The sequence below is a fragment of the Corythoichthys intestinalis genome, chromosome 7 (genome assembly GCF_030265065.1).
Source record: "Corythoichthys intestinalis isolate RoL2023-P3 chromosome 7, ASM3026506v1, whole genome shotgun sequence".
NCBI lineage: Eukaryota > Metazoa > Chordata > Actinopteri > Syngnathiformes > Syngnathidae > Corythoichthys > Corythoichthys intestinalis.
Window position 1 is genome coordinate 13,122,720 of NC_080401.1, and position 20,249 is coordinate 13,142,968.

At 38.1% G+C, this 20,249-nt stretch overlaps 1 protein-coding gene across 6 annotated transcripts; it reads right to left on the reverse strand.

Moving 5' to 3' along the window:
* Positions 1-110: 110 nt before the first annotated feature.
* On the reverse strand, positions 111-18,036 carry LOC130919074 (fizzy-related protein homolog). 6 transcript variants are annotated; one of them, XM_057841475.1, is made up of 15 exons: positions 17,890-17,983; positions 14,435-14,497; positions 13,118-13,205; positions 12,915-13,025; positions 12,536-12,599; positions 12,241-12,371; positions 12,020-12,102; positions 11,765-11,948; positions 8,858-8,923; positions 8,655-8,757; positions 7,339-7,523; positions 1,196-1,429; positions 975-1,079; positions 778-870; positions 111-705 (listed from the first exon to the last, which is right to left on the reverse strand). In XM_057841475.1, the coding sequence occupies exons 3-15, from the start codon at positions 13,184-13,186 to the stop codon at positions 664-666; spliced, it is 1,470 nt and encodes a 489-aa protein (XP_057697458.1). In that variant the 5' UTR covers positions 13,187-13,205; positions 14,435-14,497; positions 17,890-17,983; the 3' UTR covers positions 111-663. The 6 variants fall into 6 exon arrangements, with proteins under 6 accessions (XP_057697458.1, XP_057697461.1, XP_057697462.1 ...); XM_057841478.1 differs by having other exon boundaries at positions 13,118-13,213; positions 17,890-17,958; XM_057841479.1 differs by lacking the exon at positions 14,435-14,497 and having other exon boundaries at positions 12,241-12,368; positions 17,890-18,036.
* Between the last annotated feature and the right edge of the window lie 2,213 nt (positions 18,037-20,249).

The following is a 20,249-nucleotide window of genomic DNA, read 5'->3' on the forward strand; positions in this document are numbered from 1 at the left end:
ATGAAAAAGTTCTGGCAATTCTGATTGCTCAAACAGATAATTATAGTATAAGTGATGTGTAATAAACTGATTATGCAACAAGCAACAGCAATTATCATATGCAAGATAGCTTGAATCAAATATATTTTATTTACTTACTACAAAGAAATAACATTTTAGTTCTGATTTAAATGCACAGCATTAGACAAACTGAACCCAAACTTTAGGATCATAATGCTCATATTGAAGAAACAAAGGAAAAGAACAATGTCATATTTCTTTACATCAATTTTTAACACCGCAAGGGGTGCTGGAGCCTGAACACGCTGACTTTCGGAAAAACGTCAGTCAATGGGCACATACAGAAACGGACAACCATTCGCACTAACATTCACACCGTCATGAAATGATCCCACGCTGCTGCCCAAGTCAGGCAAATGTACCGCCACACAATGAGCAACGTGTTATAATTCAAGTGCGTAAATAAATTAGACCTGTTTACAAAATCAAAAGGTACTCTACTTGATTCACAAAAGAAAATTCAAGGAAAAAGTTGTCCTTGTACTTTTTTAGTATACAAAAGAAATTATTTCACTATACTTCCACAAAACAAATTTTGCATGATTAAACATTTTCAACTGCAGAAACATGGCAATGATAGGAGACCCTTGATTTTGTTCCGTGTCACCGAATCCTGGTAAACAGGTTTAGTACGGACACAGATTCCTGAAAGAAAATAAACAAAAGTAAGTGAATTGTCTTGCAGAAACGACGACTGCTCAGTAACTGTTCAACAACCTTTGTGGATCTTGTTTTACTGAACACGTTCCAAAAGCGGAGCGTCTCATCTCCCGCTCCTGTAACAATTGCTTCCCCATCCGGGGACATAGCCTGAAATTTAACATATTAAAAAAATGTATAAACTTGACAATATATCAAGAGATGACAAAAATTACACCAAGTAATATTAATCATGAAAAGGAAAAAAAAAATACCAGATAAAGAACTCTGTAGGAGTGCCCTGTGAGTTTAGCCACTTGAGTGAGCGCTGGATATTTCCAAACCAAGATCTGATTTTGAGAGTAGCCGTGAGTGCTTACCTGGGGGCAGAAAAAGGAACACACACGAAACTAATCAACTATTTGTTAACGCTTGTATTTATTTAGCTACTTATAAAATCAAGATGAAATACAATTGTGCATTCAGAGTCACTTACTAGCTCATTCGTGTGCTTGGACCAAGCCAGATTGCAGACCTGTGAGCCCGTGTCCACACACTGCAGCGGCTGCGATGTCAGCGTATTCCAAAAGCGAATGCAGCGGTCCGCTGTGCCGCCCCCAGAGGCTAGCAGGCCATGCTGATGTGGTGACCAGGCGATAGCCTTCACTGCAGCCAGGTGATTTGTGTACGCTTGCACAGGACTCAGTGATGAGTGGTTCCATACCAGCAACTAGAATGAAGGCACAACTAGTGATGCACGATAATGCATTTTTCAGCCCATACTGATAACCGATAATTTCCTCCTCGTTCCAACCGATAACCGATAATGTCAAGCCGATAATTTTATTAAAAGATTTATGTAAAATTTTAAAGTATGCACAAGAGAAAATATTACTGTGCAAAAATATTATTGCACTTTTTTTCTAACATCAAATGCGAACAAGTAGTAAATTCCAACATCTAAATAAAGACAGATTGTCTGACATTGTGTAATGGTAAACCTTTGGCAACAATTACTTAGAGTAAATACATAAATTGCACAAAAATGGCTTTAAAAGTAAGCCATTCCTAACGTATACCATTACTACACAGCAAAAACACAACTCCTTAAAACTAGTTAAAATCCCTTGTTTTCAGTGTAAATCTATTGGAAATAAGTGAAATTAACTGCCAGCACTTCAAGTATATTTCACTCAGATTTCTTGAAGAAAAATAGCCAGCTGAAAATAAATTTAACAGCCTTAGTTTAAGCAATAAATTATTATACATAATCCTAAAAAAAAAAAAAAAAAAAAAAAAAAAAAAAAAAAACTTGTCAGAAATGTTCTTTATTCAAGAATATGTATGTTTCAAAACATTATTTGACAGCAATTTTTTTTTGATTTAGCTGAAAAATGACATTTTTTAGATGTTTGGGCTTAATAAGAACAAATGGCAATATTTAGTTCAAGTAAGTGGAATAATCTGGCACATTCATCTGTTAACTAGTCTTCAACACTCAAACAAGCTGGGGAAAATTATTTGACTAGATTTAAGAAGAATGATCTGATTAAGACGTCATAAATTTAAAGCGTACTGAATGCATTACTGACTGGATGACTTCTTTGTATGGTTTGGTGCATGTTAAAATTATCAACTAACCACTGTGCCGTCATGATAAACATACTTTCTTGACATCACTTATGTAAATGTCTGTGGTAAAACTGATGTGATCGGCATGTCTTTCACGAAGAACCGTGGTCGTATAAACTGCATCATTTTTTCATCCAGGGGTTTGGCTATCGGGTCATTTCGGGAATTTCCTCCCGCCTGTGCCCTTCAGTCCGCCTGGCTGCCAAATTAGCACCCGCGTCAGGCATCTGTCTTGACCCGGAGTGGCGGCGACAGTTAAGTTCGTACCGGATATCCGCCCGCCCGGCCGGCTCGCTGCGGCATATTTGGTGCTTGGCTCTGCTCTGCCTGCCGAGGGCGAGGCGGCGGCGGCCTGCCGGACCGGCGGGCTCCGTCGGAAGACAGCTACTTGTCGACTATCGGTCTCGTGAGGTCTTTAGCCATAGATGGGAGTTTACCACCCGCTTTGGGCTGCATTCCCAAACAACCCGACTCCGGGAGGACCGCAGCGTCTCTGTATCGTCACAAGCCCCGTAGCTTCCTTTATAGTGTGTGTTTACAATAGCTTTAGCATTCGCGCTAGCAGCAGCCTCGTATTCGTTCCAAAAATCATTGTGATGCAGTTTTAAATGGCTGCTGGGTTAGTGGTGTTCAATGAGAACGCTTTCTTTACGCCTCGTGGAACTGTTTTGTCGATGGCGAGAGCGTCGTTTATTTCATTTCACACACGGGAAAAGCAACGCACGCTAGTGAGAGCGCCTCAACACTGATGTGTAAACACCACCTCCTCTATGACGTCGTACTCCTCAACCCCTCCTCCCACAGGGGACTCAGAGAGGGGAGGGGTTGAGCAGGCGGCGGTGGAGAAGTGAAGAAAACTGCTTGGTTGCGCACATTTGGAGGCTAAATCAAGTATATAATTATCGGATTGCATTATTGGTTGAATTTTTTTTTTTATCTGTATTATCTGTGTGACGTCATAATTGCCATTATCGGCCGATAATTATCGGTAACCGATATTATCGTGTATCTTTAGGCACAACGCATTCAATGAGTGAACTGTTCAGGCCGACTAGAAACATGCGACGTGATACAATCTATGCGACAATGGATTTTTTTGTTTTGTTTTGGCAATACAACAATGAGCATATAAGAAAACTTCAGTGCTCCTGGTTAGTGGCTCTTAGCTCAGTTGTCCTGATCCAGTCAGAGAGACTCAAACATGTAACGGATACTACAAAGTTTGGTAGGAATCAGTTTTGCTGTGTAGCAGTGATTTTTTCCTTTAAACGATGACAAAAATATTTCGCCAATGAACATTTGCACATCCTTTCATGACGATGACGAGACGATAATGAGCTAAAAACGTGTTTAGTGAGACTAAAACATAAGTAGACGAATGCCAGTTTTTTCTGGCGAGACCAAAACAAGACGAAAATACACAATAGTTTCCGTCACATGTTCACAATATGTGACATTTTATGTGTAGTTAGCCTGCATTTAGCAGTGGAGAAAATAGTTTCTACTTTGAATACCGAAGTTTCTTCGGTTACTATTATGAAATTAAAAGGATCTCCGGTTTTCTGTGGTCAATCGGTGCCAAATAAAAACTGGGAGAGAGTTTAAATCCACGCTTTCGATTCATGTTGAGGGCAGCAATCTATGTCAAATACTTCATTTGTTACGGTGCTTTAAAGACGTGTGATTGAACAGGTTTGCGTGGTCATAGAACGGCAAGCTTGTGTCTGACTGGTGTAATGGAGTCATGCGATCATTGTTGTGACGTCTCATTGGTGAAATTAGTAGCGCTACTCTTGGCAATAGCATCGCTAGCAAAAAAACAAAAACAAACATCTAATATGTAAATACGTACAATAAAGAGGAAAAATGTAATGACTCTTGTGTAGCTAAAAGTAGGAGGAGCAAGAGTAGCGTTTTTTCTTCACAAATCTACTCAAGTAAAAGTAAAAAGTATGGCTTTGTAAAACTACTCTTAGAAGTACATTTTTCTCAAAAAGTTACTCAAGTAAATGTAACGGAGTACATGTAACGCGTTACTACCCCCTCTAGACGTTCTGTGCCCCCCCCTCCCCTTCCAGACACCCCAGTCTGTCGTCTCCAGTCTCCATGCAGGCTTGCACACACGGTAAGATTTGTTTTCTTGGCCAGAGAGAATATGCAATGTTGCTTTAGCCTTTAAAAGTCTATGCTGAGTGATCATTACATACTAACCAAATTTAACTCGTAGCGTTAGCATAGCATTTACTTTAGCCTTAGGCTAATGCTAACGGCCAGCGTCCTCTAAACTCTCGGACAACTTTTTTTATTTTATACAGTGAGGCGTCCAAGTGGGTATAATCAATTGAAAATAATGTAACGTTTTACTGCTAAGTGTGTATAATCACCAAGCTGGCGTTGTCCTTGTAGACGCTACAATATGTGCTTTTCTATTAATGTTCATTTGAAATTAGGCTCGAGCGTTTACGTCACAGCAGCACGGGATCGTGCGAGATTTGCGACAATGCAGCCATTGCGGAAGCACGTCTGCATCACGGGACATTTAAACTTAACGGCAAATACAATTGAACTACGAGTGCCAAAGATGGAAAAATGTAGGGAAAACTTGCCAGTTCGATACCGAGACAAACTTGTTACCACGGCGAAGGACAGATATGTGAGCAATCTTAAGGATGTGAATAATGTTGACCCTCACGAGCAAGCCGAACACAAATGGAATAAAGATGTCGACAAGCTTCCACCACTACGCGAAATGGACATCATGCTGTATTTAGTGTTTGATGTATGTTACTAAACTCATCAGCAATTCCGAAACTACAAATCGCTACAAAGCTACGAACAGTTTTGCTGCGGATGGGTGCAGGATCTGCTCATTATGACCATAGCAAACGGCAACACCATCTTTCTAGCAAAGGTAGGCAATGTGTGTTTACATTAGTCTGTGACCACGGATGTACAAATTTTTTGTTGCAGAAAATGTAGCCTGTGTACAAATTCTTTGCCACTCTCTCACGTCAAAATATTACAGCTTTTTCATTTAGCAACGACAGGAATTATGAAGACAATGCACATGTATGCATGCTAGTTGTTTAGCTGTAGCTATAGCTAACAACAGGCCGACTTAGGGCGTAAAGTTACTGAAATTTGCGTAAACAAACGAAATTAACTTACCGGAGTGGAAGTGCATAGAGCAAACTCAGTGTGTAACTGGAGAATCAAACGTTATGCCCTTCCTTCTGATCGTGGCCACCCATACCATTCTTGGACGTTTGGTAAGTTCAGATATGACCTTTCCCTCGCCTTTTCTCCATGTAGGGATCCGGAAGAAACTCAATGGTGTTCCGTCGAGCTGTACATTCTCCTTTCTATTCGATCGGTTGTTGCAATTCTTTACCGCACAATAATTTCCAACCATTTTTAAAGAGCGACCTGTGTTCAAATGCCTCACTGTTTATGTTTCTCGTTTCCATAATGGCGATAGCGGCGGAAACCTCGCGAGTGCCACGTCATACGCTCGAGCCTAATAGTTGGAAAACTATTTATTTTTGGAGTTTTTTAATTTTACATAAACATTTATAGTAAACGTCGACTAAAACTAGATGAAATTAGTCTTGAGTTTTCGTCAACAAAAACTAGACAGAGTCAAACACATTTTTAGATGACTAAAATATGACTAAGACTAATAAGTATTATCGTCCAAAAGACTTAAGACGAAAATTAAAAGGGCTGCCAAAAACAACACTGCTGTTTATGTAATCCAAATCTAACAAACTGTATGTGTCCTCATATTCAAGTTGTACATAGTCATAATTACTACTAAAAATTACTGGAAAAATGTACAATAAATAACAATGTTGTGTCAATACTAGAGGTGTGCGAAATTTCCAATTCTTAGATTATTCGCGATTCGGCCGTGGAAGATTCGAGAACGATTCACAAACATCCAAATTCCGATTATTGAAATATGTCAAGTAAAGCGGAAGTAAAACACACTCAGCGCGCCTCGCGGTCTTCGGGACGCAATAAGAAACGGAGCGAGAGTAGCTAAACATGATGCTTGTCATTACCTGGCCCCTCGGGTAATGCCAATGCGCAACTCACGGCTCTAGCTCAACTCATGCCGCGAGATAAAAAAATAACAACATACCTGACTGCTGCTGACAGCTGCTGCAAAGTACGTCCACATAATGGTACGGTAGATATCATATTTATATAGGACTAGATGCAAAACTGACTCGGTGGCGTTAGCAGCACATGTGCAGAAAGCTAGATGTGTGCATTAGTAAACAGCCGCCATCTTAAAGCAGTAGACTTCCCTGCAAGGCTGTTGTAGCGAACCTTCCATGCGAACGTAATTAACTTTTAATCTAAAATACTCCTAAATCGGTAAAATATTGGCTTGAATCTATCTTTAAAAAAGTTTTAAAACTTTCACATGTCGAAAGTAGACAAAATGGAAATTATGGAATAACGGGAGCAATTTTAACAACTTTAACGGTTGCTTCACAGCATTAAATTAATTTAATGTAGTTTAAAGCTGCCAATACAGAATGGGGATTTGAGTATATTATTTATTGTTTTTAACTGTTAACTGATACTGAAATAGTCATTTATTTAAGTCTGCAAGGCTTTTTTTTTTTTTTTTTAACAGTTATTGTAACTAATGTACAAATCATTAAAAACAGCTAATAGCGGGGGTGGGTGGGGGGGTGTCATCAATAATCCATTTATAATCGAATCATAGTCTCTGAATCTTAATCGTAATCGCATCGTTAGGTGCCCAAAGATTCCCACCTCTAGTCAATACCATATACGTACTGATTCCATATCAAATATATTGCCTGTAAAATAAAAGCTGTTTTTTTTTCAACCGTTTGATTTTGTAGATTGCAGTCACCAAACTGAAATTTCATTGACGTTGAAGAAAAACAACATGCCATCCTTTGTAAAAAGTGAAGAAAATGTGTTGTGATCCCGAACAAATAAAATCTAGGAAAGGCGACTACGAACCTTATTGTCATTACCACCAGAAGCGAGCAACTGATGGTCGGTGCTCCACTTCAAGCCGCACACTTCCTGCCTGTGTCCTTGCAGCCGTCGCTCTGACTGGAGAGGAGGAGCTCGGATGTCCCTCTGAAGAATCATGCGATCCCGGCTGCCTGAGGAGAGCTGGTCCGCATTCCATGCTAGAGCCCCTGTGGTCACACAAAGTAATTTAAACATCTTAAAAGGAACCTCGGAATTAAAGACTCATAGGCTCGAATAAGCCACAACTGTTCTCTCTTACTAAAAATGTTATTAGAAACATATAAAATATTGCCATTGATTTAAAAATTTATAATATTTAGTACATGTTTAGACCTACGGGGTCATTATGTTTTATGCGCGCAATGGACGCTCGGGGTGATGACGTAGTTTGTCACTCTCTAGACGAACACTACCTGTGTTCTGCAATTTCTTCTACGCGGCGAGACGTCCAACACATGTGCACATCAGTTAAAAGCGGCGAGTACTTGCTATTCATGTTTTTACTGAGTCTTTTATTACCTTTTTATTACCTCAAAACACTTTTCGCATGTGTTTCCCTCTATACTTTTAAGCACTGTGTTTTCTTGTGGTAGCGTTAAAGCAGATAGTTGATCTGTTGACCACATTATGCACATAGCATATTTAAACCACCCTTATTTGTTATTACTACATTTAAATATTTTCTTAAGGCATCTTTAGTATGTTCTGTATGTATTGAAACAAAACAAGTTGAAGGCGCACGGTAGTACTTCGGGTGTCCAATTCGCCTCTTGGAGGTCGTTTCGCCAGTGTAGCACATTTTGGCAGAACACCGTTATTTTTCCCTACTCTCGTCTCGTCTCATCCCGTCTTTCCTGTTCATCTTGCTTTTGCTGATAATTTTGGAAAATATCAACAGTGCTATTATGCTCATTAATGTTCCTCTCGGGTTCAAATTGAAAGGGTTAAATAGATGACATGTTTTTGTCGCTAGAGCCATACTTTGGACGCTCGGCAGCGTAACCATGTGGCGTCACCGCCCTGCACCGTCAACAACAATGGCAACCTACTAGTTAAACTAATTTTACAAATTGTAAAAAAAACGAAACATCAAGAGGGGTTTCAATATCAAATTATTTTAACTCATAACGTTTATCTTTTAAGAACTACAAGGCTTTCTATGGCTGGATTTCAACTGAGAAGTTTAATTGGCAATTCATATTTTTTCTCTCTTGTGGCACGATTACAGCTGTTAAATGAAATGTAATTCTAGTCTTAGACCACAATTTCTTATTTTATTTAACTGCAAACATTCTAACCAACTCTGGCCGAGTGTCCTTCCAGGGTGGAGATTTTCTTGGCGCCGCCGGCATCCCAGATCTGGACATAGCCTTTCTGAGTCCCCACTGCTACCAGGTTGCCCTAAACATACCGTATATGAAGAATCCTTTCGTCAACAAGACCCAACTTAAAGACTTTTATAATTCACCTAGTTACCGAATAGGTACCGTACAGAACTTACCCTCTCAGACCAGCCAACTGACGTAACTGAGTCTCCCTCCACGGATAGATCACATAGTCTTGTTACCTGATGAAGTAACATTTCCAATAGAATAACTCGTTGATTACCAATGATGGTGATGCGCGCCCAATCCCTTTGGAATAGAAGGGCTAGCAGCGATCACTCAATCAAATATGTATCACTTTAGCTTTTCTGAACGTAAAGTAAAACTATTGACTGTACAATACACAGGTTTGTACCTGTGTACTGTGTGCATCCTTCAGGAATTTGGTATTTGTGAATCCAAGTATATTAATTGTTCGATATGATAGTAGGGTTGGGAATCTTTGGCATTTTCGATATGGATCTAGATTACGGGTTGCAATTTGATATTGAGGTACAATCTCTTTTAATCTAGACATCAATCAAAAAAAGGTAAATTCTAAAAAAATCAACAACAATGAGTAAAAAATGCAACACTTTGACGTGATTATGAAAAAATTCAAGGTAAACTTTTTTTTTTTTTTCATGCATTCGTTTTGTTTGTTAGTTCTAGAACCAGTTTAAAACTGATGAACGGCAGGCGAGTCAATGAATAAAATAAAAATATTTGATTGTGATTTTCGGGATGTAAAGGAATTACTTGAATAATTTTACCTCATGAGTGTCCAGAGTTTCGGTAGCAAGTCAAGCATGCCGTACTAAGGATGTCGGAAACATACTGGTCGCTTCAAAATAAAACCCCAACAAATCGTGCATAGCACAAAGCAGTATCGTATTAAATAGGGGTGTAACGGTACACAAAAATCTCGGTTCGGTACGTACCTCGGTTTTGAGGTCACGGTTCGGTTCATTTTCAGTACAGTAAGAAAACAAAATGCAAAATATAAATGTGCTAGTTGTTTATTACACACTTTTGTGCTTTCAACAATAGGAACAGTAGCCTATACAAAGCTAGAATTCTGCTCAAAAAGTAGCGGGTATTTAAAGATAATAATCCAACAACAATTTGCCTTTTAGACCCCGCGTATTGATCAGCTTTCTTTCTGAAAGAAAGAAGAAAAAAGAAGTCCTGTGCTAAAGAGAAAAGCAATCCCAATGACAAAGATTTTAACATGTATTTTACTTTCATTTTACATTTTGTATTTTAATGAAATGCCTCAATGAATCACTTTTTTTCCTTATGAACGGTTTTCAAAAGCTTTATTGGTGGATTTTCTCAAGTTAAAGCGCCACACAGAAATTAATAAATGTAATTGTGTAAGCAGGATCTGTGTATTATTATTTAATTACAGCTGTTTTAGCTCATTTAATTTATTCTATTTAAATGGGCTATTATTTATTTTATTATGTGTGTGTATTTTACAAATGTGATGTAGTATTCATTTATATTGTATATTTTATGTTGTATAACTTTAGTTCCTATGTGAATATTAGTTCCTACTTGTTTTGTTGTGGTAGGCGGGTTTTGTATTGAACACAGGGCCGTGTTGGTTATTATTATAGCAGAGAAGACAACTGTAAATCAACAAAGACAAGTCAACTGTGCCCCGATCTACCACTCAAAGAGATCTGATGGACTCAAAAAGTGGGTTACGATTGCATATTAGTTTGAAACTCGACCGGATCCACCGTATTTTTACACGAGTGACTTCCGGTCTGCCAGCTAGTAGTATTGACGCAGGAGGGCTGCGTCTCACGTCAAATAAATATACTCTTCCGTTCTTTTCGCGTGCATTGCGTTGAGCCGCTTCTGGGACGCGTCTAACACGCGGCCGCACTGTGACTAGTGTGCATTGGCTGACTGACTTTAACGGCCGCGTTTCACTGCGTTCTCGCGGCGGCCACGTTGTCGCGCCGTTGACGTTTCTAATTTACTGTCCTACCGTGTTGGTCCTCATTATAGTAGAGAAGACGGAGTAAATATGATCAACACATAGAAACTGTAACCCGATCGACTCACAGCCTCGAAAAGTAAGGGTTACATTACGTCAGAAACTCGTTCGGTACGACTCCGTTCCGAACCGACCACCAAGTACCGAAACGGTTCAATACGAATACATGTACCGTTACACCCTTAGTATTAAACTATAAGGCGCAAATAAAAGCTTTCAATTTTCTCAAAAGCCAACAGTGCACCTTATAATCCAATGTGCTTTGTATATGGATCAATATTGGTTAATCATGGCATGAAATTCACTTTAGTGCAACTACATCTAGTGGTATGCATAATGCAACCCCAAGCCCTACTACTACTACTACTACGGCACCTTATATATGAAAAATGTTTTAAAATAGGCCACTCATTCAAGGTGCGCCTTATACTCTGATGCGCCTTATAGTACGGTAAATACTGTACTTTTCATTTTAAGCTGGTCCACAACGTCAGTCATGCTGCAACTTCCTACTTGGTAGCAGTTATGTAGCGTTCAGTTTTTTTCTTTGAAAAATATTATTCAAGCACTCAATGTTTAAAAAAACAAAACAAACAAAACAAAAACAAAAAAACGATGTGAAGCGTCAGACAACCAATTCCTAGCCTTGTGACACACAGCTTGATAATCGATGTATTTCTGGATTACTGGCAAATTTTGTGATGATTGAGTACCTTGCCATTGATATGCTCAAATTTCTCATCCTAACAAACGGATATCGATGGAATTGTTTTTTTGTACCTACTCTATTAGTTCAACTACAACCTGTGTCCGGAATGTAAAAGCATTAGTCAACTCATTGCCTGTCATTAACAAAGGTAGGCGTCCAATTTATTTGAACTGGGAGGACTGGCTGTGAATGCTTATGTTGCAATGTCACTAACAGCACGAGATGTCCAATTCATAAAATGATTGCTGCGAGCCCTCCCAGTCAAAATGGATTGCACCTCTAGTGCCGTCAATGGCGGCCAGTGAGTTGCAGTGGCACATGTACCTGGCTAGTAGAAGCACTCCACAAGTAAACGCATGTTCCCAGTCCGACGCTGAGCACATTGAGGGATGACCAGTCCACCAAATTCAGGTAAAAGTCATCCTGTAGTTCTGGTGCATCCAGGACTTTGAAGGGAATCTTGGGAATCTTTCTGGTTGGCTTTCTCGGTGATCGGAGCAGTTTCTGACTGCAAAAAAAGAACGTCAGAAATGCTGAAACCTTCAGGAAAATATGATAGTTGGAAACAAACCATTCTACCTTTTGTTGCTGACAGGTGATAATGAGTATGGAGAGATGTTGGGTTCGTTGGCTGGTGAGCTTCTTTTGAGCTCAAGAGTGTACTGCGAAGATCACAAAGGAATAACGTCTCTTTTTAGGTAATTCTAATCCAGGCAAAATGAGTGCTATTATGTATGATTGGACAAATGGAGCTAACACTAGTCAAGTGTTAAAATTGCCATATTTATATTTGTTCGTACAGTGAAAAGTCTCTGCTTTTGAGGTGTCAACAGCTGCAAATGGTTGTCTTCGGTTTGAGGATCCTGGACCCTTTCTATTCCTGCTCCCAGGAGCTCATTCTTCAGCAGAGCGGAGTATGTCAAACCATCTGCTGAAGGCACACATAATTAGTTGAATATAAAATGAGATAATAGTCATCTACTTTATTTAAAATAACAAACAAAAACCAGACACACATTCAGACATGAGTCATAACAAAGTGGAGGTGAGACAGAATGCAAACATGAGTGATTCTGACTTGTGTTTCATACTCACCTTTAACAATATCAGAAGATGGTTCCTTGGCTTTCCTGTTTTGATTTGCTGACTTCTCGTTTTCCTATTTAAAAACCAAAAGAGATACTCAATATAGAACACAGCTCATTAATTTCTCTTTTGCTGAAAACCAACTGTGTGACTATACACTGAGGTCATTGTTTAGGGAATGACCTATGCTCACTGCTCATTTGATAAGCAATGCAAAATGGCTCATTATATTGGCCAAAGTACTCAAAAAGTGGCTTCAGAGAAATTCCAATTACAGCTTTAGTGTTGCTTCCTATCTCTTAAATGCAGATTAGATATCACAGAAACGTGTTTGACTTGGACTACATTGTAATAATTATTCCCTGTATTTTTATTGAACAGAACATACACTGAGCCTGTGGAAGTTGATATCCCAATTGGCCCCCGCTCTAGTAGGAATAAATCGGTCTCCAAGTTTATTGGGTGACATGACTGGGGAAGCAGTGGATTGTGTTGCTCTCTGGAAACACAACAGATATACACACAATGTGAGAATAGTTCAGTATTTGTCAGTGACTTACCGGTTACTGAAATAAAAGAAGGGAAACTCACAGTCAGGCATGTGTTGTCATTTTGATGGTTGATTTGGCGTAGGAGGCGGTATTCATATTGTAGATCCATTTTGAAATTCAAGAGAAACCTAGAAAACTGATGCTATTAAACGTCAATATATAATATCAAATGTATACATAAAAATATATATGTTTATATTTGGAGTGGGAATTCAATGCATTAATTTAGAGTCATTATTTACATGAGAGTTAACTAGTTTAAAAAAATTAACGCATTTTAATCAAGGGTTGCATTCCAATCACGGAACCTTCAAATGGAATAGAATAGAAGGACATGTAGTTCTTAAAAGATAAATGTTAGTACGAGTTAAAAAAATTTGATAGTAAAACCCCTTTAATGTTTTCGTTTTAATAAAATTTGTAAAATTAGTTTAACTAGTAGGTCACCATTGTTGGTGAGGTCACATGGCCACGCTCCTGTCACTCTTTAACTACATAAACATGTCGTTGGTTCTGCTCTTCCCATTTCCAAATTTTTTCATTTGTCTGCCGCCCTGGTTTTTGGAATCCTCTACCATGTGCAGATATTTGAGTCCATTATTTTTTTTCGCCTTGCTTTTACAGCCGCTCACCACGATTTTCCCCTCTGTTCTTTTTTGTTTTGTTTGTTTTTTGATCCCGACCTGCTGTCACGGACCCTTTTTTTGTCTCCCTTTTTGCGATCGTGTGTTTATTGTGTGTGTTCAATAAACTCTTGTACACGATCCATCTGCTATTGTTGTCTGCTTTGTGGTCAAGCCTCGCTTCCGCATTCGCAGATCGTTTTTTTGTTATATAATTAAATTGAGGTACTGATTGCAGCCAATCGATCGCTAAACAATACACATACGATCAATGTAGAAAAAATAACATGGTCCTTGAGGTGTGCCTTTAATGTTGCCAAAAGTGTGGTCTTGAATGCTGCCTTAATGCAGTGCCAGTGCGGAGTGGAATAAAAAGAGAATCACATTTGCTCAAAAATTTTGACACAAGTACAAATAAAGTACACGACAGTCCTCTTAGATCTCAATATGCAAAATTAGGCATCATTATAAACTGTTGGGCAGAAAATAGAGAATAGCCAGCAATCAAACTACGTTTAATACATTTATTCATTCGTTTTCTGTGTCGCTTATTTGCTGGGAAGCAAGCTTCGGGAGCAACATCTGATAAATCTGACAGCAGCACCCTGCGACGTCAACAATGGCGACCTACTAGTTAAACTAATTTTACAAATTTTATTTAAACAAAAACATAAGTGGGGTTTTAATATAAAATTATTATAACTCGTTATTTGATGGATGAAGGCGCGACTCACCTGTCAGATTAGACATCATCCATCAGCTGATAAATGACGCGTCACACCGACATCAGTGACACTCTGATGAAGGCGGAAGTAGTCGCCGAAACATGTCAGGTAAATAAAACAATTGTCTGGGATAAAATAAAATTTCAACTAATATATAAGTGTAGACAAAATGAACTTAATACAACTATTATAACTCGTACTAACATTTATCTTTTAAGAACTACATTTCTTTCTATCCCTGGGACCCTTTCAACCGGTGGTCTCCAACCCGGTCCTCAAAGCCCGCTGTGGGTCGTGGTTTTTGTTCCTGCCGATCCTGCACATATATTTGAACCAATGAGGTTTCTGCTAAAACAAGCAGCACCTGACTGCAATCACCTGATTGCACTTGTAACACACACCAGATTGGTGAAAAAGTGTAGTCATTTTGTTTGTTTGGAATTAAATTCTGCACCCAGAGCGGGCCTTTAAGGTCCGGGTTGGAGACCACTAGAGGTGGGAATCTTTGGGTAACCAACGATTCGATTACGATTCAGAGGCTCCGATTCAATTATAAATCGATTATTGATGTCACCCAAACCCCCCCTTTTAATTTTTTGTACATTAGTTTAAAAATACTATTAGGCTAAACCAAACTAATATTTAAGTATCAAGTTAACAGTTAAAAACATCAAATAAAATACTCAAGTCCCCATTCTGTATCAGCTGCTTTAAACTACATTCAATTAATTTAATGATGTGAATCAACCGTTAAAGTTGATAAAATTGCTCACGTTATTCCATTATTTCCCTTCTGTCTACTTAGAACATGTCTAAGTTTTAAAACTGTTTCATCATTTAAAGATGGATTCAAGTCAAGATTTTGCCGATTTAGGAGTATTTTAGATAAAAAGTTAAATAGGTTTGCTACAACAGAGCCTTCCAGAGAAGTCTACTGCTTTAAGATGGCGGCTGTTTACAACGCGGCAACTACTAAACTGCAAGCCTGTCGTTTCGTATCTAATTCGTTTTGTATGTTCTAACACCGCAGTCGTCTTTCATTTAGCATCTAGTTCTGCATATACTGGACTGTCTCAGGAAATTAGAATACACAATATTCTAATTTTTTGAGACAGTCCTGTGTATATATACAGGACTGTCTCAGGAAATTAGAATACACAATATTCTAATTTCCTGACTGTCTCAGAATAGACAGTATAGAATATATATACACAGGACTGTCTCAAAAAATTAGAATATTGTGTATTCTAATTTCCTGAGACAGTCCAGTATGTCATATCTACTATAGCCATAAGCGGCCGTATGTTTTAGCAACTAGCAACTGGGCGTTGTTTGAACCAGCTGTCGGCCGCAGTCAGGTATTTTTGTGTTTTTTATCTAGCGGCATGAGTTGAACATGATATTTGCTCTCGGTCCGTTCCTCATTGCGTCCTGAAGACCACGCCGACTGTGTTTTAGTTCTACTTTACCTGGTATAATTCAATAATCGGAATTTGGATGTTTGTGAATCATTCTCGAATCTTCCACGGCCGAATCGCGAATAATCTTAAGAATCAAAAATTTCGCACGCCTCTAGAGACTACTGCTTTAAACAAAAGAACTCTAGTCAGAGCACAATCTTCTGATGCACCGATTAAACTGACTCACGCATTAGCTCGTCTGATGGTTACAGAAATCAAGTGATCTGATTAAATTAGCCTATTTCATCTAGAAAAAAAGAAAATTTGATCAACATTTGGGTTTGTACGAATATATATGGCAGAAAACACAGACAAGGCTGAAAAAGCAGTTTCTGCTCTTGCACCCCTCTTTAAAACAAACCAGTGTATTTTAAGCCAATAGAACTGTTTGACATAACAATACGTCTATATGCTGTCATAGCAGATTCATTAAGTCCCCAAACTATTATTAACTATTATTAATTTGTCCGTTTTACCCTGGAAACCCCCATTTACAGACGTCGCGCAACCGCTTTTGTTTCAACCTAGCCATAAAAAGGTAAGTAATCATATTTATTATTCGAAATGTCTGTCATTTTTAGCTTTGAATCATTAATTGATGTCTAATATTTCATTAAAAAAAAAAAAACGACTTTCAAAAATTATTCACTCGCATATTTTAAACCTTTAAACAAATTACGTCACAATGAAAAAATTAGCGTCTGTAAATAAGTCACGGATATCTACCTCATAACTACCGCTTAATTGTACTTTTTTTCGTTACTGTCGCATTTCCCCCAATATTTCAGATGGTAAATAATCGATCCAAACAAAAAAATTTTGAAAAGTTTAAAAGGGTAAATATATGAGAATGAAAATCTCGACACTCATTGATGTCTGCGATTTCTGCATCGCGACCTTTGTTATATATATTACCATGTTTCACCTATAAAATCCCCCCAAAATCCGGCTGTGGCCATTCACAACTGTGTGTTTACACTTGGTGATACATGCTACATGGAGTTTTTGGATCAAAAAGAGGTAAGTACGCGATAATATCTTGTTAAAATCATGGCGTCTTTAATTATGCTCTCGTATGCTCTCACATCCAGTTAGGGTTTTGCTGTTTATTTTTTTATTTATTTTTGTTTTTTTAATGCCCTCCTGTTCAAATTTTTTCTTCCCCCAGAAAATTGAGGGTCTGGGGGTTTCAGAGTGGAACTTCAAGTCACCTGAGCGTTTTCCGCCATATACATAGTGCTAGTCTTCACACAATTCACTCAAGAAGCTATGAGCCGGCTGGTTGAAAAGGTGTCTTAAAATGAAATCAGTACATGTTGAGGGAAAAAAAGGCTAACATCACTTGAATCTCAAATAACCATTTATAGAAGACGTGCACGTTATGATTTTTTTCCTTTTTTTGTTGTTGTCTTTTTTTAAACATTGAAATGCAGTTTCTTTAATTTAAAAAAACAATAACAACATGATGCATAAATCCCCATTGTTCAATTAGGCTTCTTCTCCTAACTATTTTTTAGCTAACTTTGACACATCGAGCTCATGTGTAAAGCAACGTGTCAAACTTGAGAGACTGATACGACCCTCAACATCATTGTGTGACCCGTAAACACTTGCCATAATTTCTTCTTAACCGATACTGCTACTAATACTAATCATAAATTTATAATTATAATAACAATAAATATTTAAGCTGTATGATCAAAAAGATTTTTGTATATTTAGCAGTATCCAATCGTGAATTTAGGGAAACATAACAAATTTATGGCGTATCGCTCTAACCCAAGCTAATATCCTTTTTTGTGTTCTCGTCATTTAAGCCACAGTATACTACTTATACAACAAATGTGACCAGAGCTAAAAACATTTCTCAAAACTGGTGTAATGTGAGCAACGCCCATTTCAATAGACGCGTAAAAACATACATAACACCACGAAGCTAAAGCGAAATCTTAGCTCACTTAACGTGGCTAGTTTATTTGTTTACCGACTCGTGAGAACACATACCTTTAAAGTCAAGCGTCACTTTCTAATATCGTCCATCTAACTTTATACATTTCTTCGTCAAATCCAGATAAAGAACATTCACTGGATCAACGCCAACAAATGAAGCAAGCTAAACGCAGTTGCATTATGGGTTATAGTCCACCTGACATAAACACGGAAGTGTTTACTTTTCATGAATAGATATCACATATACGAAGATAGATAAAGCAAGTTGGCGTTAGTGGCTTTACTAACTGGCGGCCATCTTAAAGCAGTCCACATTTCCATCAGCCTCTCGTGCAGAGCACATAAGGTAAGTGATTTTCTCGACTAAAATACTCTTAACTCGAGAAATTTTTTGACGGATTTTCAAAGGATTTGGCAAACACGATAATATGCTTCAAAATGAACGTTGAAAAAATATATTTTTATGGATGGAGGTAATTTTCAAAATCTTTGACATTAAGGAAAAACCAAGCCGTTTGAACATAGGTTGAAAATGCATTTATGCAATTTATAACTTTTTTTTTTTTTTTTTTATGTAAAGTGCCATTGACTACCTACTAAAATGTTAAGAATGCCACTGATCCAAAACGGCCGTTACGTAATGCTAGTCGTCCTGATTGGCTCACAGCGGGCATTACTCATCTAGCTCTTCGTATATGTAAGATGTATTGTTTCGCGTTCGCATTGAATTAGGTCTTGTTCTACGCTTTTTGTGCTTGTGTACATCTTCCATAAATATTTTTTTTTTATATATATATATTTTTTTTACAAATAGTCCTCAAAGATGACATTAAATTCAATTAAACTAAAGGCACTTGTGCAGTCAATCACGTATTTCAGTAGACACTGGGTTATTTTTTATTACTTTTAGAAATCTCGAAAGATGACCTTTGGTAGTACTTCATGATCACTTTGAATGTTGTTTTGATAAAGTTTTTAGCTAAAATGTGCTTCATTTTCACATGTAATGTTGTGCATCGCTCTCTCGACTTGCTGCCATCTTGAAGCATGTCATGTCTGTTATCCACAGATAGGTGGGGTGCTAAGCCAAATCTGTCTCCATTATGCGGTTCTACGTAAACCTCAAACTCATCATAGCTGCATACAGTGGTGGATGAAGTACTTTTTTTTTTTTTTTTACATAAGTAGAACTACAGACACAGGTGCAAAAAATAATTAAGTGAAAGTACAAGTATCTAAAAAAAACGACTCAAGTAAAAGTACAAAAGTACTTGTTTTAAAATTTACTTTACAAGTAAAAAGTAAAAGTATTCTCTCCCGATGCAAAAATGTAATATACGTATGTATGCATATCTATGTGCAGTTATGTGGAAAAAATTAGGACACTCTATGGGAGCCTGTGTGTTTTCTAACATATTTGGTCATATGGATATTTAATATCAATTTTAACAATCTTGAGAAATTCAAGCAATAGAACCAAACAATTAAAACTGGGAAAAAAAGATTTTTGGGGGGGTTATAACTTTCGGTAAAAAGTAATTTTAAATAAATGCAATTTCTGTTGAGGAATAAATTAGGACACCCCCACGTTCAATCCTACTTAAAATGGCAAAAATCACACACACGTGTACCACATCAGGTGCACATGATTAGAACATCATTACCCAGTGTTTTGAAGGCGGCTTGCCTTATTTAAACCTCACATGTAGTTTTGTGTGCCCCTGACTGTTGAAGTGAGAGAAAACACCATGGTAAGATCGAAGGAGCTGTCTGAGGCATTCAGAAAGAAGATTGTAGACACTTATGAGTCTGGTGACGAATTTCAGAAGATGTCCAAAGCATATAAAATCAGCCATTCCACTGTCCAGAAAATAGTCTACAAGTGGAGGACATTCAAAACAACTGCCAACATGCCCAGGTCTGGCAGTCCAAGCAAGTTCACCCCGAGAGCAGACTGCAAGATGCTAAAAGAAATCTCCAAAAATCTCTAAAATATCATCACGGGACCTACACAGGCTCTTGCTACTGTTGATGTAAAAGTGGATGCCTCTACAATCAGAAAGAGACTTCACAAGTTTAACCTTCATGGGAGGTGTGCAAGGAGGAAACCTTTGCTCTCCAAGAAGAACATGAAGTCCAGACTGATCACAAGACCTACAGCAGGCTCTTACTACTGCTGATGTGAAGGTGGATGCCTCTAAAATCAGAAAGAGACTTCACAAGTTTAACCTTCATGGGAGGTGTGCAAGGAGGAAACCTTTGCTCTCCAAGAAGAACATGAAGTCCAGACTGAAGTTTGCCAGAGTAAATGTAGACAAAGACCAGGACTTCAGGAATAATGTTCTCTGGACAGATGAATCAAAAATTGAATTATTTAGACACCAGAACAGAGGACATGTTTGCCATAAACCCAA